Consider the following 27,335-nt stretch of genomic DNA (forward strand, 5'->3'; position numbering starts at 1 on the left):
TATATATATTTTTTTTATAGTGGCCCTAATCCTCTTCCGTAAATTCACTGTTGTTACTACGAAGGCAGAGAAACTTTATGATAGGTTAAACCTTTGTACAAAGAACTGTACAAACATTTACTACTTATTGTAATTGCCTATATTTAGTACTTTTTCGATTGATCGTTCGTTTGTTCTTTTATTGCTCATGAGAAATAGAGACGGATAGGCCACTTCTCAATACCAACATACCACCTGTTCGCACGCTCTTTCTTCCAAATATCTTTTTACCCCAGCGGTAATATATTTAAACATACATATAGTTCATACTAGTAGGGAGTAGACCAATAAATCAATTAAATATGTTAAATTTCATTTAAAAAATCCAAACGGTCTGTAATTACGTTTATCCGTTTGTTTCGCTTTTGCCTGCTCATAATCCATCTACGTAACACAACCTTCATTTTAACGCGCAATGTGACGTCACCCTCTAACCCCCCTGGCTCGGTGGGCGGAGTTTGGTGACGCAGTGCGGTTCGTCCACGGCGCGTGAGTGAGGCGCGCGCCCCTCTATCCAGCTGACGAGACGGCGCGAGCGAACTCGGTGTGTTGGGGCTCGTGCCATGGAATCGCATCGCAGTCCATAATCTGTTCAGTATGTATTATTACTACGCGGAATTACTCACACGGCTACATTAAATCACAGGCGTGAGTATGATTTAAAGTATGATTTATTGCATGATTTAAGTTGCTCGGCTACATTAATCCCAGGTTAATATGGTAGCGCTGAGACGGAGCTGAGCTGCGGAGTGACCCCCCCTACAGAGTCCCTCCAGCCCGCAGCGGAACCGCACCGACCCGCACCTTCTGGTGGATGGTTCTTAAGATCAGCGTCGGGATCACAGGACCATGACAACTGGACCAGACGAGAGCTCGGTCCGTGTGGCGTTGAGGTACGCGGTTACCTGTAAACGATCGCGTGTTGCATGGTGAAGCCGCCGGTTTGTTTGATGGTGCCGACCCGGACTACTGCAGCCAGCAGCAGGCGAACATGTATCCGTGGACGTGGAGCCGCCCGGTACTCGGGCCTGCGACGCTGCGTGGCCCATCTGAAGCCCACTGGGCTGTAACAGCGTCACTGCAAACATCAGGATTCTGTCTAGTTGTTTGCAGCTTTTCTCAGTCGTTCTGATTTAGTTCCGTTTGCACAGATTAAATGAGACAAATGTGTTGACAGCCTGAGCGCGTTCGCGTGTTGGTAAACAAATGTTTACAGGTTTGTGCGTCAGACTCCAGTCGTCATGTACATGTCGGAGTAAAAGTGCCATACGGGATGATGTAAGAGTGTTCAGCTGGGTGTCTGTAGGTGTAGTCATGTCAGGTGTAGTCATGTCAGGTGCACGGAGAAATAGTGTTAACATACGCAGACCGACATCAGGATGAGGCCACAATCTCCAATAACGCTCATGGAGAAACTAAAGAGATTTGAGTCACGGTTGGTGTGAGTGCGGGATCAGTGAGGTGTCTTAGAAACAAGGCTGAGCAATCAAAGTGGGAGATGTGCGTGGTTGAAGGACGGTTAGTCGATGAAAGACCTGCTTTATGGACTGGACGAGTTTCAGGAGACTCAGCTGAAACCAGCGACTGTTGGGTGCTTATAGCTCACAACATGAATTTGTCACGAGATGGTGGGAGAAAGCTAATGTCAGTTATTCAGATACATGTCTAGGTCAGTGTTGATGCCATTCCATCGGATTATACGACTGTAACTAATATTCCTTGTGAATGGCAAATTTACAGCAAGCGCCTGCCTGGTGTTAATGTTCATTAACACTAGCTACATTGATTGGCCATATTCCAGTCAAATGAATATTTGTATGTATTTCCTGCAATACATAATTTTTCTTTTAGTTTGTCTTAATTAGACATTCATATCTTTCTTTCTAGTTCATTGATTTAATACACAGCTCATAAGAGAGCAGTACGGGTTACAAACAACTCATCTGAAGCACCATTGATGGTCATACTGGTTTCTTTCAGGAGTATTCCAGTATTCCACGGTCCGTGCAATGTGATCATGGCCTGGAAGAGCTGGAGCAGACCTTGGCTCACTCTATAGTACCAGTATGATGCTCCAGGGTCAGTACCTGCTCTCACAGGTCCGCACCCCCAAAACCCACATCACTGCCTCGTTCTCTGAACTCCTGAACATTTTTTCAGCTGCTAAGCTGCCGTTTACTCTGCCCTGCTTGTGTGTGTTAACAGGCTAATTGTGTTCTTTCACTGGGAGTGATTTACTTGCTGAACCAGCTTGATACAGTCATGCCAATATAATTTATGTATAGCAAACCAAGAACAACCTCAGTCAGTTGCGTTGTGGAGTTTGCTGTAGGTTCATGTGGGGTGTTTGAAACATCTTCATGGCAGCTGACTGAGTCTCTTAGGTTTGTAGTGCAAGATCAGGCCCATGTCACCACTCACCCCCCTCCATAGCAACAGCCATCAGCCAGTGAGTCAGCATCTTAGAAGCAGCACAGCTGTGGTTTGGCTGGTCAGCATCCACCGCTAATCCACTGTGTAGTCCCACCCATATATCCCATATATATATATATATATATATATATATATATATATATATATATATATATGACAAACATATTAGAAATTGTAGTAAAGTGCACAAAATTTACAGAGAAACAGGATAAAGGTCCTTCATCAGCTGTGCAAGCCAAGTGCTTCACATGTTATTTACATTACATGTTGTATGTTACATTACCTGGAGTCTTTTTCAGATACATGTAATTTAATTGCCGAAGCCTGAAGGTGAACTTATCTAGTCCTTGCCTGGTTGAGTCTCTCTCACTTCATCCAGGAGCGTGAATACAAACGTAAAAGCCGTCAGACTGAAGGCACTCGAGCAGGTCCCCACCCAGTGAACGGGGAGCTACACTTGTGCAGTCAGCATTGCTTTCATCATTCATTGTTTTTTCCTGATTCGTGAAGAGTTTAAATACTGTGTAAATGTGGATTTATGTGACCGCAAGTGGAATCTGATTCCATGTTTTGGTGGAGGACGATTCTGTGTTGTAATAGGCTCAAAAAGCACGCTGTCTATGCAGAACAGACTGGCAGTAATTACACGTGCAAACCACACCCAAGCTGGTCTCTTTTCCCTTTCTGAAGGTTTTTGTTTTGTTTTTGTTTTTCTGTTTCCATCTCTTCAGTAGCCTCTATTTCTCATGGTAAATGTTTATTCTTTAGTTTTAATGTGGTTTATTGGAGCTTTTGTGTCTTTATTGCAGGTAATCTGCTGCTCTGGTGTATCTCCTCATAACTGCTCTGCTACTGACTCTTTTCTCTCTGATCATCTGTTAATTTCTTTTACCATTGATATAAATCTTTCTAAAAGCAGGCCGATACGGGATATTACATACCGCAATATAAGGAAAATTAATTTAAATTCTATTTCTTCAGGTATTGATAGCATTCATAGCCCGGGTCCATCTGCCACTACTGATGATCTGGTTAACCACTATAACTCAGAACTTCATTCTCTACTGGACTCACATGCTCCATTAAAAACCCGGACTGTTTCTTTTATTAACTCAGCTCCATGGTTTACCTCCCAGCTACGTCAGCTCAAAACAACTGGGTGCAGGTTGGAGCGACTCCATCGGAAAACAGGTCTGACAATTCATAAGGACCTATATCTTAACCACCTGCTTCTCTATAAAAACAGTCTTCAAACAGCAAAGTCCAAATACTACTGACTGCTGCATTCGATACCATCTCCCATCCTATCCTCCTCCAGAGATTGTCTGCTATTGGTTTTTGCAATAAACCCCTGGACTGGTTCACCTCTTACCTCTCTGACCACACTCAGTTCATTCAGTTAAAAACTTTTGCATCCCAGCCATGCCTCCTCACTTCTGGTGTCCCACAAGGGTCGGTTCTTGGTCCTATTCTTTTTATCATTTATCTTCTTCCCCTAGGTAACATTTTTCGTAAGTACAACATCCATTTTCATTGCTATGCAGACGACACCCAGCTCTACCTCTCTAGCAAACCTAATTCCATCCTTCCACCTTTATCCCTATGTGATTGCCTCCAGGAAGTTAAGTCATGGTTCTCCTCAAATTTTCTCAAACTCAACAGTGATAAAACAGAGGTTCTCCTCATTGTCTCCAAATCTGTCCTCTCCAAAGCTAACAGTTTATCCATTTCTATTGATAACACCTTGGTCTCCTCTTCTCAGCAGGTTAAGAGTTTGGGTGTTGTCCTTGATAGCACTCTGTCTTTTCAATCCCACATAAATACCATCACTCGTTCTGCTTATTTCTATCTGCGTCACATAAATCGTCTTCGTTCTTCGCTCACCTCTGCCGATACTGCCATCCTGGTTCACTCCCTGGTCACATCTCGTCTTGACTATTGTAATTCTCTTTTGTTTGGTCTTCCCCTCAAGTACCTCCAGAAGTTACAACTGGTTCAGAACGCTGCAGCTCGCATAATCACTAAAACTCCATCCACTCATCACATCACCCCTGTTCTTCGACACCTCCACTGGCTCCCTGTTAAATTCCGCATCAACTACAAACTTCTACTGCTCACCTTTAAAGCTATACATCAACTTGCCCCTTCATATCTCACCGAGCTCCTCCACATACATAGACCTAGCCGGACACTTAGATCCTCCTTATCCATATCACTTACAGTTCCCTCAGCTCGCTTAATCACCATGGGTGCTAGAGCTTTCAGTTGCTCTGCTCCTCGTCTTTGGAACTCTCTCCCACCTGACATCCGCAATATTACTTCACTGGACACTTTTAAATCACAACTAAAAACTCATCTGTTTAGGTCTGCTTACAGCTCCTAGTTTGTGTTTTATCTTGTATTTTGTTTTATATCACGGAATGTTTTATGTTTTAATTGCTGCTATATGTACGGTGTCCTTGAGAGCCCTGAAAGGCGCCTATAAATAAAATGCATTATTATTATTATTTATCTAACGCAAGACGTGTTGGTATATTTGATATATTTTGTTAAATAAATGCAGTTGGTATGTACAACTGGATTAGTAACATCTAATAGAAATGACTAATACTAACTCTGCATTCACACATAGCCAGACACACCTCTGATATACCTGTTCCCCACCCATATTTAGCATGAACACTGATAACCTCACACATAAAGGTCAACACTATCCACGCTCTTGTAAACATTTCACATGACTCTTAGACAATGTGATGTAATATTCCAAATATAAGCCATTGAAATAACCTTAATCCATTAATGACAGCATGATCTGACCATAAATATCCTCACACCTCACACAGTGACCTGGTCCACAGTGAGAGGGACTCTCACCCTGGCATTCGTAGCACTTGTGCACTTGATTCGTAGCACTTGTGTAACGATGAGTGATTTTTAACAGTAGCTGTATTCCGAGTCTGCAGTCAGCTCGTTGTTTCTGTCACCTGTGTTTACAAAGTTACACAGTCCTCCATCACCTCCATCACTTCCATCACCTCCATCAGGTCGTGCTGTAGCTGTGGTGTGTTTGTCTAGCTTCACCAGGGAATCAGCATCACACACAGACACTTGGTAAAGCTTTTTCAATATTTTAGTTCTGTTTTTTAATTGAAGCATAACATTCCATTGAGTATAATATTGAGTTGTACATTAAATTGATTAGCTGCACAGAAATTAAATATAGATTAATGACATTTTCAATAACTAATCTCTGTAAATACTAGGATCAAGACTTCCAGTGTCCAGAAAACACACTTTAAGACAAAATATGATCTTAAATATCAGTCTAATTTCAAAACCATTTAAAGACACAGAATTATGAATGAATATGAGAATTTAAGTTATTGAGCAATTATTAACCCCCTTTCGCTTTTGAGAGGCCTTTCCGTTATGTATATGGCATATTTGTCAGTGTGTGTTCTTGCATGCATGGTTTATGACTAGGAGTGTCTCAGACTTTTGTCCTCTAAATTTGTACATTTGTGCTTGAGTTTGATGTTTGAATTTGGCATGCTGAAAGGTGTTTAAAGTCATTATGCGTCCTTTACAATATACCTCCTCCTTACATTACACCTGCCACACTCCGCAAGCAGCCAGCGAGCTGCACTGACCCCAGATGACCCTGTTGACCCATCGGGTCCAGGAAACGTGGAAGCATGGAGAAGAGAGCTTAGAGGAGGAATCACTGTTTTGTTGCTTTTACAACCAAAAGTGAGGAAGACTATGAAGCACAACCCCAGATCAGCCCTCCAGGACTGTATAATAAAGCAACCAAACGTAATAAACCACATCTGGAACTTGATAATGGTTTAGTATTTAGCGAGTGGGTGTCTGAGGGGTTTAATCAGCCTGTTTGTTGGACATTAACCTCCAAGCATATTTAAGCACTTATTGAATAACCTACTAATAACTGTATTTTGGGACTCCTAATTTGCATGATCTGCGTTGAGAGCTTGTTGGAAGGTAAATGATTTTTTGACTACATGCATGGCTCACCTCGTGGTCCTTCTGGAAGAACTTGTTCTTACCTGTCAGAGGTTCAAGCAGGACTCACTGTTGCACTCTTACCTGTGTTGACCAGACATGACTGCTGACATCAGCCTAAACACTCATGTGGCCATTTTGAGGAATGCACACCTCCTCCTTCAAGGCCTGTATGCAACTTGAGAGCAATGATTGAGTTAGTTTCTCAATTGCTTTTGAAACTGGGATAGTTCAGCTGCATGGCAGCCCTAGTGTATTCTGTTGCTGTGGTCTGTTTAGATGATCGTTTTGGTTGTTATTCTGAAGCAATTCTGTCCAATATTAGAACAAAGATTTTTGTTTCCAAAACACTGCAGTTATTCTCCAAGGTTCTTACCTTCACCATGATGCTAGCCCTCTGCTACAATCCCTTTATTCTCATTTTGCTTTTCACACATTATCTGATTTCCCTCTGAAGTGCACCCTCTCTAGCCATTTAAAGGACAAACCTTTAACTACCCGCTAAGGGAATAGTGGACAAGGAGGCTATTTGAGGCTTGACTGATGCTTCCTGAACTGTTTGACCCACTCCCCGTTTATTCTTGTGTGTTCCGTTGTGCATTTGGGTTGATCCAGTATCTGTTTACTTCTAATATATCCCACGCTGCATTTAGGCAGGGCTGTGTTCACTGGAGTGCAGTTGGCTGCATTGGGACTGCAGTGGCCCGAGTGACCTGTGGATTTTTATTGAATTGCGCCTGGACTCTTGCCCCTTGTGTGTGTGTGTGTGTGTGTGTGTGTGTGTGAGTGTGTGAGCTTTGCTGAGATTTGAAATGACAAGCTGTCCTGCCTCAGTGGGTAGCATGAATAGCAGTGTGTAATGTACCTTCGAGCCCCAGTCTGTCTCTTGACCTGTGTGTCTGCTCCTGTCCTGCTCCACCCCTGAGGGCTTTTCTAACCCACAGCTACATGAAGTATATTAATGCAGTCATATCACCTCTTGACCAGACCCCTTTACAATATTGTACATTGTAAAATTAATGCCTTTTGATAATTACTGTGTATACAGAGTTGACTTTGAGATGTTCTTGTCTACGTGTAGGTTCTAACGAGGCTGTTGGTATCCTCAGCAGCTTTTTACAGATCACCATAGTGCAGTAGTAACTGCAGCGCATAGATCGGCATGCTCCATCTGTAATGTACTGACTCGTCAGTAGCTGCTGAAGAAACCCTGGGGGGAGCAGACTGGCCTACTTACCGTTTTGGCCAATTCAGAGGATACAGTTTTAAAACCCAAACACTTATGCTGTTTTGTGAAAAATATGGGTGGTGTTGTATATAACATGAAAGCAATCATCAGATTTGTCGCTTGTATCTCTTGCCATGTACAGTTTGTGTTGGACATTCTCTAGGCCTTCACCAAAGGTGAACTTCTGGTGACAGGGTGCTTTTGGATTGCAGATAACGTTCAGCCCAGCAGTGTTAGTCTTCACTGGTCTGTTCATTCCAACACCAACATGCCATTATCATGTGATTGTTAATGATGTGCTAGGAATGGTCAGAAATCGATTAATATTTGCTTTATTTTACCTTAGTGTAAAACAATGCTTGCTAGTGTATAACATAATCACAAAAGGCAGGGTTGCCAACTCTCACGCATTGAGCGTGAGACACACGCATTTGACCGTCTTCACACGCTCTCACGCCACACTTCCGATATCTCACGCCGAAAAATAATTTAGTTTATTTACCTCTGATCCACATCTATGATTCAATGAGTTATTGGTTCGCTCTGACGCCAACCACTGGCCATCGATTGATCACGATATAATACTTAATTTGTGTCCATTTGACACCCCCCCCCCCCCCCCCCCCCCCAACAATTTACACTCACCACCTCCTCCGGGTTCAAATCTCACTCCAAGTGATCTTGAAAAGTTGGCAACCCTGCAAAAGGTCAGTTAGCATAACTTTAGCATGCTGCACCTAATAGGCGCTGTAGTAATAGGGTGATGATGGGTGTGCTCTGTAGTATTGGGGTGATGATGGGTGTACGCTGTAGTATTGGGGTGATGATGGGTGTGCGCTGTAGTATTGGGGTGATGATGGGTGTGCTGTAGTGCAGAAGTATTCAGCATTTTTTGTACTTAAGTATTGCAAGTAGTTTATTCTAAAAATTATTACTCAAGTACTGAAAGTAAAAAGTACAAGTATTGTGTTTTTAATTAATTAAAGAAAGCCGTCAAAGTTTGATTATCAATTGTTTTTATATATCACTTACAAATCAAAGATGTCAAAGACCACAAATACAAGTGTTCTGTATGTACAAACAAGTAGTAACTTAAAAAACTGGGCTTAACACTTCGTACACAAAAAACAAATAACCTATGTCCCGTTACGTCGTTGGTTTGACGCAGAAGTACAAGTTCGACTTAATTTAGCTGAGAAAACGAGGTGTATTTTGGACGTAAAATCCGTCCGTCTGATTCTAAGGGTGAGCCTACTGCCCTGTGTTTACCCTCAATAAATGCCCTTAGCCTATAAAAACACTACACTTTAAAATGGGCACATGATTAGTCAGCATGAAAAGAGACACGGCTTACTGTTACTAAAAACACAACTCGGCATGACATCGCCTTTATGATTGCCAGCTAATGTTAAGTGAACACTGCAGCACGTCATGAACATAATTAGGTTAGTTAGCTAAGATATCTAACCTAACTAGCACTTACTGACAGCTAAAGCTGGGGTGTCTTCTGTGTGTTATATTTATAACTTACATTGATGTGTTTCTTCAAGTTCGAAGGTGATTGTTAACCCATCTTAACCCCAACCTAATATACCACATAATCAGTTGGTTAGAGGAGTTTTGTATCCTGAGGTTTGGCAGTGATTGTCAAAAGGACCAATAATGAATCAGTTTACTTGCTCTAATTGATTATGGACTATAATCATGGTCTGACAAATTAATTATATGGGGTTTAAGCCTTAAAACACATCTATTAATCTGATTCTTTTGAAAATGTGAACTTTTTGTACATACGTTCCACTGCTATCCTGAAAAGTCTTCTTTAGTTTCTTATAGGTGTTTGCTTTGATATATTTCACTGATCTAACGTACATAGAATGTCCTTGCAGGTACAATCCCCAGCCACTACAACCCCCAAACCTGAGACCCAGTCTGTCACTGCCCTCACCTTTGAGATCTCACCCACCCATCCCTCCACCCAGCTCTCCAACCATCCCTCCATCCAGCTCTCCTTCTACCCCAAAGCTCAATCTGTCTCCCCTTGCTAGTGGCTTGTGCAGGGTTGTCCCAGTGTCCAGATCCAATATCACACACAGACACAATACAGTCTCTGTGCTGTTCTCTGTATATTGTCCTCTGTGTCTCAGCCCACACAAAAGGGTTCTTATGCACGCAGAGACTGCACTAAAGCCTGCTGTCAGGTGTCCAGTACGCCTAGCCAGAGAGAGAGGGGCTGGGACAGGGGCCAGGACAGCCTCCTCCTCACTGGTCTTCCCACGGTGGCCTTTCAGTGCAAATCTTAAAGGATGCTTTGCTCACTGGTATTAGATGGGTTTAGTACACATACATATGCAAAATAAACCACATACAGCAAAGTACAGGGGGTGGACAATGAAACTGAAACACCTGGTTTTAGACCACAATAATTTATTAGTATGGTGTAGGTCCTCCTTTTGCGACCAATACAGCATCAATTCGTCTTGGGAATGACATACACAAGTCCTGCACAGTGGTCAGAGGGATTTTAAGCCATTCTTCTTGCAGGACAGTGGCCAGGTCACTACGTGATGCTGGTGGAGGAAAACGTTTCCTGACTCGCTCCTTCAAAACACGCCAAAGTGGCTCAATAATGTTTAGATCTGGTGACTGTGCAGGCCATGGGAGATGTTCAACTTCACTTTCATGTTCATCAAACCAATCTTTCACCAGTCTTGCAGTGTGTATTGGTGCACTGTCATCCTGATACACGGCACTGCCTTCAGGATACAATGTTTGAACCATTGGATGCACATGATCCTCCAGAATGGTTCGGTAGTCCTTGGCAGTGACGCACCCATCTAGCACAAGTATTGGGCCAAGGGAATGTCATGATATGGCAGCCCAAACCATCACTGATCCACCCCCATGATTCACTCTGGGCAACAGTCTGGGTGGTTCGCTTCTTTAGGGCTTCTCCACACCGTAACTCTCCTGGATGTGGGGAAAACAGTAAAGGTGGACTCATCAGAGAACAATACATGTTTCACATTGTCCACAGCCCAAGATTTGCGCACCTTGCACCATTGTAACTGACGTTTGGCATTAGCACGAGTGACCAAAGGTTTGACATGAGCAGCCTGGACATGTATATTGACCCTGTGGAGCTCCCGACGGACAGTTCTGGTGGAAACAGGAGAGTTGAGGTGCACGTTTAATTCTGCCGTGATTTTATGTTTTTTGGATACAATCCGGGTTAGCACTGGAACATCCCTTTCAGACAGCTTCCTCTTGCGTCCACAGTTAATCCTGTTGGATGTGGTTCGTTCTTCTTGGTGTATACCGTGGCTCTTGATACATCACAAAGACTTGCTATCTTGGTCACAGATGGGCCAGCAAGATGTGCACTAACAGTTTCTCTTGAACTCTTGGCATGTCACCCATAATGTTGTGTGCATTGCAATATTTTGAGCAAAACTGCTCTTACCCTGCTAATTGAACCTTCACACTCAGCTCTTACTGTTGCAATGGGCAATTAATGAAGATTGGCCACCAGGCTGGTCCAATCTAGCCATGAAACCTCCCACACTAAAATGACAAGCGTTTCAGTTCCATTGTCTAACCCCTGAACATTTATCATATTTTGTTTATGATTAGAAAGAAAGAATTCTGGAGAGAGTTAGATGAAGTATTTTTGCAGGTTCCTAAAGAAGAGAGAGTGGTTATTGGAGCAGATTTAAATGGACGTGTTGGTGGAGGGAACAGTGGTGATGAGGAGGTGTTGTGTAGATATGGTGTTAATGTAAGGAATACGGAAGGACTTTAGATTTTGCTAAAAGGATAAAGATGGCTGTAGTTAACACTTACTTTAAGAAAAAGGAAGAGCACAGGGTAACATATAAGAGTGGGGGAAGATGCACACAGGTTGACTATATCCTCTGTAGGAGACGAAACCTGAGAGAGGTTAGTGATTGCAAGGTGTTACCCAGGAAGAGCGTAGCTAAACAGCATAGGATGGTGATATGTAGGATGATGTTGGAGGTGAAGAAGAGGAAGAGAGTGAGAGCGGAACCTAAGATCAGGTGGTGGAAGTTAAAGGATGAGGACTGTGGTGTAAAATTCAGGGATGAGGTGAGGCAGGTACTGGGTAATGGTGGTGGTGTTCTGGATACCTGGGATGAGACTTCAAATGCAGTGAGGGATGTGGCTAGGAAGGTACTTGGTGTGACCTCAGGACAGAGGAAGATAGACAAGGAGTCGTGGTGGTGGAATGAGGAAGTTCAGGAAAGTTTGAGAGGAAAGCGGTTGGTTAAAAAGAATTGGGATTTTCAGCGAGATGAAGAGGTAGAGGTTGTGAATCAGGAAGTGCCCCAGGTGAGCAAAGAGGAAGTAAGGGCTGCAATTTGGAGAATGAAGTGTGGTAAGGTAGTTGGACCGGATGATATTCCAGTGGAGGCATGGAAATGTTTGGGAGAGACAGCAGTGGAGTTTTTGACTGGGTTATTTAACAGAATCTTGGAAGGTCAGAAGATGCCTGAGGAGTGGAGACGAAGCATAATGGTGGCGATTTTCAAGAATAAGGGCGACGTTCAGAGCTGTAGTAATTAGAGGGGAATAAAGTTGATCAGTCACAGCCTGAAAATCTGGGAAAGAGTAGTGGAAGCTAGGCTTAGAGGAGAGGTAGAGATCTGTGAGCAGCAGTATGGTTTCATGCCAGCTAAGTGCACCACAGATGCTATGTTTGATTTGAGAGTGTTAATGGAGAAGTATAGGGAAGGACAGAAGGAGTTACATTGTGTGTTTGTTGACTTCTTATGATAGAGTACCGAGACAGGAGCTGTGGTATTATATGAGGAAGTCAGGAGTAGCAGAAAAGTATGTGAGGGTGGTGCAGGATATGTATGAGAACAGTGTGACAGCAGTGAGATGTGTGGTAGGAATGACAGACGGGTTTAAAGTTGGGGTAGGACTAGGTTAGGACTGACGGACGAGGTTAGGCAGGAGTCCCCTTGGACTATGATGTTTGCTGATGACATTGTGATCTGTAGTGAGAGTAGGGAGCAGGTGGAGGTGAGCTTGGAAAGATGGAGATATGCTTTGGAGAGCAGGGGAATGAAAGTGAGCAGGAGTAAAACAGCGTACATGTGTGTGAATGAGAGGGCAGACGGTGGACAGGTCCAGTTACAAGGAGTTGATTTGGTGAAGGTTGACGAGTTTACCTACTTAGGGTTGAGGGTACAGAGTAATGGAGGAAGTGAAAGAGAGGTAAAGAAGAGAGTGCAGGCAGGGTGGTGTGGATGGCATAAAGTGTCTGGGGTGATCTGTGATAGAAGCATGTCTGCTAGAATGAAAGGAAAGATCTATAGGACAGTAGTGAGACCTGCTATGTTGTATGGACTGGAGACAGTGGCACTGACAAAGATACAGGTGAGGGAGATGGAGGTGTCTGAGATGAAGATGTTGAGATTCTCATTTGGAGTGACGAGAAAGGAAAGGATCAGAAATGGGTTTATTAGAGGATCAGCACATGTAGCATGTTTTGGTGATAAAGTTAGAGAAGTGAGATTGAGATGGTTTGGACATGTACAGAGGAGGGAGGAGAGGTATATTGGTAGGAGGGTCTTGAGGATGGAACTTCCAGGCAAGAGGAGGAGAGGTAGACCTGTGATGAGGTTTATGGATGCAGTGGTAGAGGATATGAGAGTGGCTGGTGTGTCAGTGGAGGACACTCAGGACAGGGCCAGATGGAGGAGTTTGATTCGCTGTGGCGACCCCTAAACGGGAATAGCAGAAAGAAGAAGAAGAAGAAGAAGAAGACAGCTGTTTTGGCTGACCACAATTCTCTCTGATACTTTGATATTTTATTAACACATGATTGATTGTGAAAGTGATAATTGAGTGATAATTGTGAAAGTGATAATTGAGTGATAATTGTGAAAGTGATAATTTATAATTGTGAAAGTGATAATTGAGTGATAATTGTGAAAGTGATAATTTATAATTGTGAAAGTGATAATTGAGTGATAATTGTGAAAGTGATAATTTATAATTGTGAAAGTGATAATTGAGTGATAATTGTGAAAGTGATAATTGAGTGATAATTGTGAAAGTGATAATTGCATTGAGGTGCAAGAGGCACTGATTCAGATCCAGATGTGTCACCACTGAAAGATCTGATAATTGGTCGTCTCAATTTAGCAGCCTTGATACAGAGGCCATTTTCACCATTGCTGTGTAGTTTTCCTTTCCAGTTTCAAATTTTGATGACCATGAATTTGATGTATAGTTTAAAATTAAAATTGGTCTTCTTCACCTAATTTTCTGTTTCTCTCATCTTGCTGTTTCTCTCTTTCTTTCTCTCCGATCATGTCCCTCTCTCAGGATACGACCTCAGTTGGCCCGGGAGAAGATAGAAGGATGTCACATCTGTACCTTCGTGACCCCTGGAGAGCCCCAGGTGGTCCTGGGAAAGGACAAGGCCTTCACCTTCGACTATGTGTTCGACATGGAATCCCAACAGGATTCAATCTACTCCAACTGCACAGAGAAGCTGATAGAAGGCTGCTTTGAGGGCTGTAATGCCACCATCTTTGCCTATGGACAGGTGTGTGTGTGCGTGTGTGTGTGTGTGGAGGGGGGTACACATGCTTTTGAACGCTGTCACACTGGATGTCATACACAGCAATTGATAGACAAACAATATATTTTTTTAAGGAGAGAGCCTTTAGGTCAGGGGTGTAAGGTCAGGGGTGTCCAAACCTTTTGGCTCAGGGGCCACATTGACTTAAAACAGGGGTGCCCACAAGTTTTCAGCTTGCGAGCTACTTATAAGATGACCAAGTCAGAAAGATGTTCAGAAAAGAATGTCTTCGCGTACAAATATGTCGAGCCAAACAAGCTCAGCATTTTCTTAGCAAATGTTTGAATTGCTTGGAGCCTTTATCTTCATCCAGCTGCTGGTGAACGCTGACAAGATGGCACTTGGTGGCGGCTGAGACACTCTTGTGTCGCACTGTAGCTCAATTATCTCCAGCTGCTGGTGGGCTGGAATGTCACTGGGATCCACGGAAAACGGAAAAAAGCGTGATTTCCTTTTCAATGGTTGCAAAATCCCTGAAACGTTGTTGAAACTCCTCAGCCAGAGATGAGATGTTTGCTGCATGCCTCCTCATTTGTGCACTGATATTGTGCGCTGGAAAACGGATCATTATTTCTTGCAGGGATTGGAAATGTGTGGTATTGGGGCAGCGTTTGTGACAGGTGTGTTTGGGCTGCGATTGGGCAGGTGGCTTTGGAAAAGTTGTAGCTTGGTCCGAAAGGCTTTGATATGTGAATACAGTTGGCTTATCGCTGCATTTTAGTGAACTAACTGATCCTGTTGCGCTGGCTTATTTTTAATTTTTAGTTGACATAAATAGACACCTGAAGGCTTGTGTTCAGGGCGTTCAGGTGTCTGGTTATGTCAACTAAAAATTCAAAATCAGCCAGCCAAACAGGATCGGTTAGTTCACTTGTTGGTGAATAATACAATGGAGATTTATAGCTTTACCTCCTTCTTCACTGACTTTGTTACACACTAGGGTTGATAATCCACTGTGCTCACCAACCAAGGAAGGTGCGCCATCTGTAATAATCCCCGTGATTTTATTCCACTGCAGTTTCATGTAATCTACGACGGAGCAAAAAGAAGCAAATACATCTACCCCTCTTCACTGACGTTCATTTCACTGTCCACTCCTCTCAGAATAATCAGTAATTGAGCGTGTCTGATGCATCCGAGCTTTCATCGCAGGCCAACGAAAAAAACTCAAACTCCACTCCTTTTGCCTCCAACTGTCCAACTTAATATCAGATGAAACTTCGTCAATCCTTCATGCCACAGTGCTACGAGCCAGACAAACATTGGCGAGCCGTTACCACCCCATAGCTAGCTTTCCTGGCGTTTTCACTCCACTCACGGCCTCTTGAGTAAAAGCGTTGCTGTGCCGTTAAACCAGCTTCCAGTTGCTTCAGTTTTTCACAGCTTTCGTTAACAGTTAGCTTGTCGTAATTAGCATGTTTCGTCTGGTAGTGCCTCTTTATGTTGAACTCCTTGAACACAGCCACAGTCTCTTGACAAATTAGGCAGCCACAGTTGTTTTGTAACTCGGTGTAAAAAATATTTCGATTTCCACTTGTCTTCGCTGTCAACTTTCCTTTTCTTACTTGCCATTTTAGAAATGGGCAACAAAAAAAAAAAACAGATCGTGCGCAAAATGCGGTCGCAAGAGTTCGGCTCACATGTTTACAGCCACCCTGTGGTGAAATATAAAATAGCTTTTTTTACACGTCTATTTTATACTGTAGACAACACTACTGGGGGGCTACATTATTGATTTTATGACTGAGGCTTCGGGCCAGTGGAAATATGAACGCGGGCCGCATTTGGCCCAGGGGCCGGACTTTAGGAACGTCTGCTTTAGGGTGTTCCAGTGCGAGAGGTAGGTTTTCATACAACTCCTCAGATCTCAAATTGCTGCTGAAGCTTTCGGGTCATTTTGTTTCAGCGACGGTGCTCAAGACCTAGAAGTCTGCTGAGCTCATTTTTAACCCTCACAGGAAACGCGTACATCTTTCACCAGCCTGTCACTCTGTTTGTTTCACCCTGCACAACCTTTGCACTCTCATTCTCACTCCTCAGCCTCCTGACCTGATCCTTTTGGGGATCTACACTCTCGAATTCTTAGTTTTTATATACGAGGAGGGAGGACCTTTGACAACCCCATTCAACTGACAGTTTTTTAGACTAGACAGCTCTGTTAATGCTCCATGTCACTGCATGTGACACACGTCGCTTGTTCTTCTTGACCAGTCAGCCTACCAGATCAACAGATTGCTGGCATTCACTCACTGCCTGGCTGACTGGAAGACCCTGTATACTACACTGATGTTTTCTAACCTGCAAAGGCACAAGTTAAAGTATCATGTATTCCCTCATGTCACCTCCTCTCCCCTTTCAGTATTTCCTTGCATATGCTGAAGATTAATAAGTGTAATAAGTTGTGACATGTACCCCCGAGTCCTGCAGTGTGTGTGGTAAGCCTCGCATTCAGAGTGGGGGCACTTCAGTGGCACATGTGTGTGTGTGTGTGTTTCTGCCCTTCAGACGGGCTCGGGGAAGACGTACACCATGGGCACGGGTTTCGACGTGAGCATTATGGATGAGGAGCTGGGCATCATTCCGCGGGCTGTCACTCACCTCTTCAAGGGCATCGAGGAGAGGAAGCGGTCAGCCGCCGAGCAGGGACGCCCCGCCCCCGAGTTCAAGGTCAACGCCCAGTTCTTGGAGGTACTGCACTTTGTGCCTTTGGGTTGGCTTTGATACTGCTCTGGTTTGCTAAAAGGAACTGACACACACACACACACACACACACACACACATACATGCAAACACTAATGCGGTGTTTATCTGAGCGTCACCATGGCATCACCGCACATAGCAGACTCTGTTTCTGCCTTCCCACGTTGCTCTGCTTTGGACTTGCCGTTCCCATGACGATGCTCTGATTGCTGTCTGGGGTGTGAGTCTATTTCAGGGGCCATTTATTGAAGATGGGGGGGGGGGGGGGGGGGGGGTATTTACTGCACCACACACCCTCCCTCTCTCCTCTCCCCATGGTCCCAAATTAACCCTCTACCAAGTGCCAAGGTCAGCTGTTTAAAGTGGGTGGGGGGAGCAACCTATAGCCACAGTCCATGCGACTGCTTAACCCAGGAACACACACGTATTAAACATCTCAGCAGAGCACTACTGATGTGCACTACAGCCACGTGCCTCATTACTTACGTATCACATATCTTGTCAAGTTGCACGTTTTAAATGAAATATAAACTAAAAGTACTGTGTGCTCTGGGTGTGTACGTTCACATGTGTGTGTGTGTGTGTGTGTGTGTGTGTGTGTGTGTGTGTGACGTGACTGTAGTTGTATAACGAGGAGGTCCTGGATCTCTTCGACGCCACACGTGATATGGAGGCCCGAAAGCAGAAGCCACACATAAAAATTCACGAGGATGCCACCGGAGGAATTTACACTGTCGGGGTGACGACACGGACCGTCTCTTCAGAGGCTGAAGTGAGTTGTTGCCTGTGTGCGCGCATGTGCAAACATGTCTGCGTGAATACGTCTTGGGCAGGGGAGATGTTGTGTATGTATTTTCCCATACTCTTGGTATTGTCTTTTTTAATATGTAAAAAAAAAGTGTGACTGATGACGATTTGTATGTGAGTACATTTAAAATAGTCGTGTGTGTTGAGTGTTGATTTCCGTGTTTCAGCTGATGCAGTGTTTGAAGCTGGGGGCCCTCTCGCGCACCACAGCCAGTACCCAGATGAACGTTCAGAGCTCTCGCTCCCACGCCATCTTCACCATCCACCTGTGTCAAGTGCGCATGTGTGCACCCTCAGACTACGTAAGCCACGCCGCGGCCACCGTTACCGCGGCCACCGTTACCGCGGCCACCGTTACCGTGGCCACCGTTCATCACCTAACTGCTACTTCTTTCCTCATACTTCCTGATGTCCTTTGATGGGCGATGCTGAAATTTTTAATATAAACTTGTGTGTTCTTTTCCCCTTTCGTTGTCTTCCAGCAGGACGGCGAGACTGATAATCGGCTGGCCAACGACTCGACCAACGCAGACGAGTTTGAGACACTTACAGCAAAGTTCCACTTTGTGGATCTGGCGGGTTCTGAGCGGCTGAAGAGGACCGGTGCCACGGGAGACAGGGCCAAAGAAGGCATCTCAATCAACTGTGGACTGGTGAGAGCCGAGCCCAGCCAAGCCCAGCCGAGCCCAGCCGAGCCCACTCCACATCCACAGGCCTCTTCACGTACAGAAACCTGCCATAAGGGAGGTGGATTCAGCTAATGGTTGATGTTTGACAGTGGTTTTCTCTCTCTCCATGTGTGTAATGTAGCTGGCACTGGGGAATGTCATCAGTGCCTTAGGAGACCGAACCAAACGATCAACGCACGTGCCTTACCGAGACTCCAAACTCACTCGGCTGCTCCAGGATTCTTTAGGCGGCAATAGGTCTGTGATCGACTCGTCAGCCTTCAGTTCTGTAATAATACGTGTGTGTTGGTGAACTCTCGCCTCGCCCCCCGTCCTGCAGCCAAACGGTGATGATCGCCTGCATTAGCCCGTCCGACCGCGACTTCATGGAGACGCTGAACACACTGAAGTACGCCAACCGCGCACGCAACATCAAGAACAAGGTGGTGGTGAACCAGGACAAGGCCAGTCAGCAGATCAGCGCCCTGAGGACGGAGATCGCACGCTTGCAGATGGAGCTGATGGAGTATCGCACGGTGAGAGAGTCACGCTCATCTCCTCCCTCCTCCCTCCTCCCCACTCTCATCTCCTCCCTCCTCTCTTCGCCCACTTCTGTTCGGTGTCAACCAGGCAGCAGTTACAGCAGGAACTTGCGTGTTAAGTCAGTAAAAATACAGCCTAGATTTCTTTTCAGCTTCTTCCATCAAATTCATAAACAAACGTTTTTTTTTATATCACATATTCTATGAAATAGCAGCTGTTTTGTTTTGCTGTCTGGTGGGTTTTTTGTGTGATGTCAGTTTTTTGAGCATACTGTTTGGTTGCTTCTTGCTAAGGGTGCTGTTTCAAAACGCTTCCCTGTCATAGTGATCCATCATAAAACTGCTTCTGTAGCGCGCTCACGCGTGTGTGACGTGGAGCGCTCACGCGTGTGCAGTGTTGGGAACGTTACTTTAAAAAAGTAATTAGTTTTTAGTTACTCACTACTTGTTCAAAAAAGTAACTGAGTTAGTAACTGAATTACTCTATAATAAAAGTAACTCGTTACCAGCAGAGGTGGGGACTCGAGTCACATGACTTGGACTCGAGTCAGACTCGAGTCATTAATATTAAGACTTTTGACTTGACTTGAAAAAATATTCAGAGACTTAGACTTGACTTGGACTTTTACACCAATAACTTGGGACTTGAATTGGACTTGAACCTGTTTACTTGCAAAGACTTGAGTTTTTTTTTCCCCAAATCTAAATTTTAAAACGCATATTAATATTTATAAAGTGCACCCCATTAATTTCATTTCCGTCCTTCTGACGCAGACCGGTGTTACACCAGATTCTGTGACCGTCGAGTTTTGTGACCACAGGGGGCGCTATTTCACAGTTTCTGTTCAGAGGCACAAACGCTTTACGAATGCTACGTAAACTACGCTGATGCACTTTCTTTACTCGTTTTGTTGGTGTCCACAAGCCAAAATATGACAGATGTTTATATTTACATTTATCGTCTCTTAATTACATAAATGTACTTAAACAAGATTTACCATCCCCTCACCATTGCAGCCAACAAAGAAATCATGAATGGGATGTACAGGTGAGCCTTTTTAACTGGGGTCACCAATTCTGACGGCAGCCATCAGAATATGTGACCCCACTGAATCTCCAGGTAACAATAGTAGCCTACACCGTGACCCCACAATAACAGAAAACAATGAAAAAATAACCCTAACCTTTTATTAGTCTATATTTAAACATTTTATCCAAATGTTTAGAATAACCATTCATAATGACAGCATCTTGCTTACGATGAAGCTTGCTATTTTCGTGTAAAATGATGTAACGAAACATTCTTGTTTAAGTACATTTATGTAATTAAGAGAAGATAAAATGTAAATGATCTGTCATCTTTTGGCTGGTGGACACCAACAAAACGAGTAAAGAAACGCATCAGCATAGCATTTGTAAAACGTTGATGCCTGTAAAAAAAAAAAGACTCGAAAGGACTTGAAATTCCAAGTTTCAGACTTGGGACTCGACTTGACGGTTGCCTGTCTTGACTCGAGACTTGACTTGAGTTGACTGTCTTTGCTTGAGACTTGACTCGGGACTTGAGGATAAAGACTTGGACTTACTTGAGACTTGCAAAACACTGACTTGGTCCCACCTCTGGTTACCAGGGAAAGTAACTATTTGCATTACAGTAAAAAAAAAGTTATATGCCAATGAATAAGGATTTTTTTGAAAAAGCAGTTTTTACAGTCAGGTGTTTAACTTTTACAGAAAGGTGTTTAACTTTTGATATTTATTGCACATCCACAGACCAGTGCAGGATAAAATCCTTTAAAATCTCAAATCTTTGTTAAAAAAAAAAAAAGCAAAAGTAAACTATATAAAGTATATATTACACTATATAAAGTGCATTTACACTATATTACACTATATAAAGTGCATTTACATCTATCAAATTAAATTAAGTTCTCTCAACCTGAGACAACTGGTTTGTTCACAACAGAAGTAAACTTAACAATAAAACCTCTATTCTTAATTAAATAAATCAAATACCCAGTCTGGTAGACATTCAGGAACTTCAAGTATTTTCTTAAATAATGTTTATATCGCCACCTTGAAAATGCAAATTTTTCTTCGGCTTTCTCCTGACTCGCCATTTCTGCCTCTTCTCCGTTTGTGTCGTGTGTCACTGTTGTGCTTCGGCACGCGTGTAAAAACACTGGCTCTGATTGGCTACCATAATGCTGCCTTAGCCAATCGCTTACTGACTTGTTAAGTTAAACAGGTGTTACACCGAGAACTGTGACCTATCGAGATCTGTTACTCCTCACTAGTCTGGGCAGCGGTCCGCTCCCTTTACTGTTAGTATATCAATATATACCGCTTTTAATGACCAGTAACGTCAACGGCGTTGTAACGACAGGAAAAGTAACTAATTATATTATCCCTTTACTGACAAAATTACGTTATTTTTAACGGTGTTATTTGCAACACTGCACGTGTGTAACGTGGAGCTCATACGTGTGTGACGTGGCGTGTTCACGGGTGTGTGACGTGGAGCTCTTGCGTGTGTGGCGTGGCGTGTTCACGCGTGTGTGACGTGGAGCTCTTACGTGTGTAGCGTGTGTGGCGTGGCGTGTTCACGCGTGTGTGATGTGGAGCTCTTGCGTGTGTGACGTGGCGTGTTCACGCGTGTGTGATGTGGAGCTCTTGCGTGTGTGACGTGGAGCGCTCACGCGTGTGTCACCTGGAGCGCTCACGCGTGTGACGTGGAGCTCTTGCGTGTGTGACGTGGAGCTCTTGCGTGTGTGATGTGGAGCTCTTGCGTGTGTGACGTGGAGCTCTTGCGCGTGTGTGACGTGGCGTGTTCACGCGTGTGTGACGTGGAGCTCTTGCGTGTGCACAGGGGAAGCGTGTGATCGGGCAGGACGGCCTGGAGAGCATCAACGACATGTTCCACGAGAACTCCATGCTGCAGACGGAGAACAACAACCTGCGTGTGCGTGTCAAAGCCATGCAGGAGACCATCGACGCCCAGCGCACACGTCTCACCCAGCTCCTCAGCCACCAGGCCAACCAGATGCTCGCAAAAGCTGGTATGCCACCGAGGTGGAGTGTGCATGCGAGTGGGTGGGGATGGGTGTGGGTGGGTGGGGGCGATTGGTCGTGTCCCATATGGTACAGTGTGTTTATGTTGTGTCCAGGGGAAGGCAGTGAAGAGATTGGCAACATGATCCAGAACTACATTAAAGAGATTGAAGACCTCAGGTAAAGTTCTTCTGCCGGTGTTTGTTCAGAACTTGTCGGTGTCCTAATCTAGAGTTTCTGTGTGCTGTGCTACTTTCTTTATCTTGGTTTCTGTGTTTTAGAGCCAAACTCTTGGAAAGCGAGGCCGTGAATGAGAACCTGAGGAAGAGTCTGTCCCGAGCGTCCACCCGCACGCCTTTCTACGCAGCGCCCGGGACCTTCTCACCTACTCCTCTTGCACCTGACCCTTCCCAGGAGACCTCCGACATTATCCAGCTGGCTAAAAAGGACCTGGAGAAACTGAAGAGGAGGGAGAAGAAGAAGAAAAAGAGGTACAATGCCAAAAAGCTGGCAGCACTCAATAAGAAGGCCTTGTTATCTGTGTATGGGGCGCTCTTGAGAGCAGGAGTCCCCATAGCAACTCTGTACTCTTGATATCTTGCCATGTGGCATCATCACAAAACACCCTTGTACAATGGGAGTCTGTGGGTACCGTCAGTCATACAGTTACATGGGGCTAAAGCGCATGTGCCCTGCTGACCTCCTGGTGGTTGGTGTGAAGGGGGCGGGTCTTGTCTCTGCTCCTCTCTTACTGGTGTCCTCTCCCTCCTGTCTTCCGTATTTCTGTCTGCTCCCCTCCCTCACTCTCTTCTCCCCTCTCCCTGACCCTTCCCCTCTGACCTGTGACCTGTGAAGGCTCCAGCAGCTGCTGGAGGAAAGGAGTGTGGAGGAGGACGAGGAAAGGAGTGTGGAGGAAGACAGGTTTGTCCCGTCCCACCTGCTCCTCCCGCCATTGCAGTGTCCCTGCCCTCCCAGTCCAGACCCCTTAGACCCCCAAACTTCTAACACTCTTTATTTTGAACGCAGGTAGTTGCCACACTCGGAGGACAGCCCAAAGACACGAAAAACACGCAGTGTGTTAATACAATCTGTGATCAGGGCATCAATGTTTGCCTTGTGTAGGCCATTTACTGCATCTCCATATATTGGTCCTGTATTTGTTGTTCTTATTTACAAGTGGAAACTCTCATTTTACTAACTGTGGTTTGGGAACTGCCTGCCCTCTGGTTTGCTTTGTGTTTTAGTTCTTTTTATCCACGTGGAATCAATCAAACCGCATCATTCATTTTTGTTTCTAATGTTTCCTTGCACTTTTAAATCCCTCACATAGGTTCTCACGCTTTCACATGTCATTTGACTTTTATTTCTGTCCATCCGCAATGCTGCATTTCTGCTCAATGCAACAACCTTTACATTTCTTTATCTGTAGGATATGCAGTGGTTTTGAGAAACTGAGGGGAACTGAATGATCGTGTAACATCTGTACTGACTATTAAAAGCATGCTCTGTGATTTTTGAATGTGAGGGTCATGACCGTATGATTCTGCTCTGGGTGGTGTTGGACGTGTACCGATACCTGACCGAGCTCTACATAACACAGATCCCAACAGTAAACAGACAGCTGACATTGGAATATGTGGTTATTTTGTTTACTTCATAGTTACTTATAAACAGTGGGATCGAAAACTGCTAACATGTTGTCTCATAAACACTAAAGCAGTTACTCTGAGCCTGAAGCATTTGCTAGAGATATTTATGGCAATTAATTTTAGGAAAAAATTTACATATCCAAAAAACGGAAACCTTGAGAAATACCAGAGTGTGTTTTTACAAGATTGAGGTTGTGAATGATCCGTCCTGTAATATAACTGCATGTGTGATTGTGTCTCGCAGTGCTGTGAAGGAAGAAACTCCTGACAATGAGCAAGAACGAGGCAACGAGCGTATGCAGCCAGAGGGAGCCAATGAGGAGACAGAGGGAGCCAATGAGGAGACAGAGGTGAAATGATTGGCTGGCAGCCAATAGCTTGCCTATCAAAATTCCCTTAGGGTGTCACATGGCTCATTTTTTTAATCGAATTGCATCCTTGCAGGAAGCACAAGAAGGCAGTGATCATGAGGAGGGTGACGAGGAAGAGGATGATGACGATGATGATGAAGAACTGGATGCTGAGGAGAGCTCTGATGACTCGGACTCCGAGCTGGATGAGAAAGGTGCTGTCCTGTGCTGTTGCCCTCAGACGCTGTTTTTACACCGTTCCCAGGATCCTCTTTTCCTATCCTCTCATCTCCTCTTTTCTTCTCCTTTCTTCGCCTCTCCTCTCATCTCTTCTCCTCCCCTCTTTTATGTTCTACTCCCCTCTTTTCTGTTATCCTCTCCTATTGATCCATGAATAAGTCAAAATCTGTTCACAGATCTGTTTTGCAATGTTCATTTGACTCTCTTCAATTGCTCTTAGCTGACACAATGTTTGAGTATCTCTGGTCATATACATCTTAAACAATGTGAGGGATATAAATGAATATTAAATCATTTGAATTTAATAATTTAAAGAAGTCTATAGGGCATAGAAATAAATTATTCCCAGAGATTGGGTGTGATGTGCACCTGGTGTTACATGCCTCATGCATTCACATTAAGAAGACAAATCCAAATGTTGGTGTGTGTGTGGTACAGAGAACTTCCAGGCCGACCTGGCCAACATCACGTGTGAGATCGCCATCAAGCAGAAGCTGATCGACGAGCTGGAGAATAGCCAGCGGCGTCTGCACACGCTCAAACAGCAGTACGAGCAGAAGCTCCTCATGCTTCAGAACAAGATCCGTGACACGCAGCTGGAGAGGGACCGTGTGCTGCACAGCATCGGTACGGAGCCTTCCCAGCATGCCCGGAACCTCCCAGCATGCTTCACCACGACTCCTGCACCTCCCGTCACTCAAGAACTGTTATTTGAATTATTAAATTATTCTGAAAATGAATCCGTTAAATGATGAACGTTTACAATTTTTATGAACGGCTGACCCGTGTGCCCGTGTGTTCCAGGCTCGGTGGAGTCGTGCTCGGACGACAAGGCGAAGCGAATTAAGAGCGAGTACGAGAAGAAGCTGAGCGTCATGAATAAAGAGCTTCAGAAACTGCAGGCTGCCCAGAAGGAGCACGCCCGCCTCCTTAAGAACCAATCACAGTACGAGAGGCAGCTGAAGAAGCTCCAGCAGGAAGTGGTGGAGATGAAGAAGACCAAAGTAAGATGTTCTGCTGAACAAGACTTCAGACCCTGTGAAAGACCACAGAGGTGCCCTGTATCTGCCACAAATGATTTGTTTCAGGCTTTACAGGACCCATTAGTGCCGCCTAGTGGCCACCAGCTGAAGTTCTCACATTTTTCCTTTTTTTTAAAGACAATCCCACATTTCTGTATAAAGTGTTCCCTCTTCTCTGCTTTCTGGTGGAATCTGTCTGAACCTCGCTTGCTGGTGTGTGTTCGGAGAAGCCGCCCTTTCTGAAGTCTAACCACTGTTTGTAGGTGCGTCTGATGAAGCAGATGAAGGAACAGCAGGAGAAGAACCGGCTGGTGGAGTCACGCAGGAACCGTGAGATCGCCACGCTGAAGAAGGACCAGCGGAAACAGGAGGTGTGTGTGTGTGTGTGTGTGTGTGTGTGTGTGTGTGTGTGTGTGTGTGTGTGTGTGGGGGTATACCTGTGTGTGTGTGGGGGTATACCTGTGTGTGTGTGTGTATGTGTGTGTGTGTGTGTGTGTGTGTGTGTGTGTTCACAGGCTGTTTGCTTTTTGTTTTCTCTTACGCAGCACCAGCTGAAACTGCTTGAGGCACAAAAGAGGCAGCAGGAACTCATACTACGCAGGAAGACCGAGGAGGTACACACTCACACTCACACACTCACACACACTCACACTCATACACACACACACACACACTCACACACACACACACACACACACACACTAACGAGTGCTGATGTGTCCTGCAGGTCACTGCTCTGAGAAGATACACACACACACACACACACACACACACACACACACACACACACACTAACGAGTGCTGATGTGTCCTGCAGGTCGCTGCTCTGAGAAGACACACACACACAACACTCACTCACACACATACACACTCACACACACACTCACACTCACTCACTCACACACACTCACACACACACACACACACACACTCACACACACACTCACACTCTCACACACACACACACACAAACACACACACACGCACACTAACGAGTGCTGATGTGTCCTGCAGGTCACTGCTCTGAGAAGATACACACACACACACACACACACACACACTAACGAGTGCTGATGTGTCCTGCAGGTCACTGCTCTGAGAAGACAGGTTCGGCCTGTGTCGGGCAAAGTGAACAGGAAGGTCAACCTGCCCGAGACTGTACAAGACTCCGCCCACAAACTGGGACGGATGCCCATTGGCTCAGGAGCATCCAATGGAACCAGGTAGTGTCTATTTATGAATCTGCTTGAATATATAAATACACATTTTTAAATTATAATACAGTATACAGTAATGTGAAAGTATTTTACCCCATAGATTTATTTTTGCACATTTGACACACTGAATTTTTGTAGATTATAAAATAAATTTCAATATCAAAGATGATGTGAATACAAAAAAGCAAAAGGTTTTTAAATGTTGATTTAATTTATTAAAGAAAAAAGCTATCCCAAACAACCTAGACTTATGTGAAAGATAATTGTCCCCCCATGAATTGACCACATTCTTTGGAAAGCAGAGTTCAGTTCCACTGGTCTCACCCAGGCCTGATTATTGCCAGACCTGTAGAATCAAGAAATCACTTCAGAACCTGTGTGACTATGAGGTAGGCTAAAATATCCCAGAAATGAACACATTATGCACCGATCTGTGGACATTCAAGAACAGGTAAGAAAGTAATTGACATGCATCAGTCTTGAAAGGGTTACAAAGCCATTTCTAAGGCTTTGATACTCCAGCAAACCGCAACTATTATCTACAAATGGAGAAAACATGGAGCAGTGGTGAACCTTCCCAGGAGAGGCCAGCCTACCTAATTTACTCCAGAAGTTCTTTGCCGACCCATCCAGGAGGACACACAAGAACCCAGAACAACATCTCCAGCACTGCAAGCCCATCTGCCTCTGTTAAGGCCAGTGTTCAAGATTAAACCGTAAGAAAGAGGCCGGGAGATCCCAGGCGAA

General features: G+C 44.5%; 1 protein-coding gene across 12 annotated transcripts in view; it reads left to right on the plus strand.

Moving 5' to 3' along the window:
• Positions 1–495: 495 nt before the first annotated feature.
• The window catches only part of kif21a (kinesin family member 21A), a 40,253-nt gene continuing 13,413 nt past the window's right edge, over positions 496–27,335 (plus strand). For 6 of the 12 annotated variants that reach the window (XR_013131095.1, XM_077007568.1, XM_077007574.1 and 3 more), the window contains exons 1-20: positions 529–687; positions 764–932; positions 14,084–14,306; positions 16,848–17,030; positions 17,665–17,814; positions 18,017–18,151; positions 18,332–18,502; positions 18,660–18,775; positions 18,858–19,053; positions 21,929–22,118; positions 22,227–22,290; positions 22,392–22,601; positions 22,966–23,031; positions 24,004–24,109; positions 24,204–24,324; positions 24,788–24,976; positions 25,154–25,353; positions 25,635–25,742; positions 25,917–25,985; positions 26,458–26,594. Coding sequence is in view for 11 of the 12 variants with exons in the window: in XM_077007568.1 (XP_076863683.1) it covers positions 889–932; positions 14,084–14,306; positions 16,848–17,030; positions 17,665–17,814; positions 18,017–18,151; positions 18,332–18,502; positions 18,660–18,775; positions 18,858–19,053; positions 21,929–22,118; positions 22,227–22,290; positions 22,392–22,601; positions 22,966–23,031; positions 24,004–24,109; positions 24,204–24,324; positions 24,788–24,976; positions 25,154–25,353; positions 25,635–25,742; positions 25,917–25,985; positions 26,458–26,594 (2,678 nt within the window). In the remaining variant the exon portion in view is untranslated. Of the gene's footprint in view, positions 688–750; positions 933–14,083; positions 14,307–16,847; positions 17,031–17,664; positions 17,815–18,016; positions 18,152–18,331; positions 18,503–18,659; positions 18,776–18,857; positions 19,054–21,928; positions 22,119–22,226; positions 22,291–22,391; positions 22,602–22,965; positions 23,032–24,003; positions 24,110–24,203; positions 24,325–24,787; positions 24,977–25,153; positions 25,354–25,634; positions 25,743–25,916; positions 25,986–26,457; positions 26,595–27,335 lie in introns of all 12 variants that reach the window. The other 6 variants (XM_077007571.1, XM_077007579.1, XM_077007578.1 and 3 more) reach the window with 4 other exon arrangements.

The sequence above is a fragment of the Brachyhypopomus gauderio genome, chromosome 5, assembly GCF_052324685.1.
Source record: "Brachyhypopomus gauderio isolate BG-103 chromosome 5, BGAUD_0.2, whole genome shotgun sequence".
In the NCBI taxonomy this organism is placed as follows: Eukaryota; Metazoa; Chordata; class Actinopteri; order Gymnotiformes; family Hypopomidae; genus Brachyhypopomus; species Brachyhypopomus gauderio.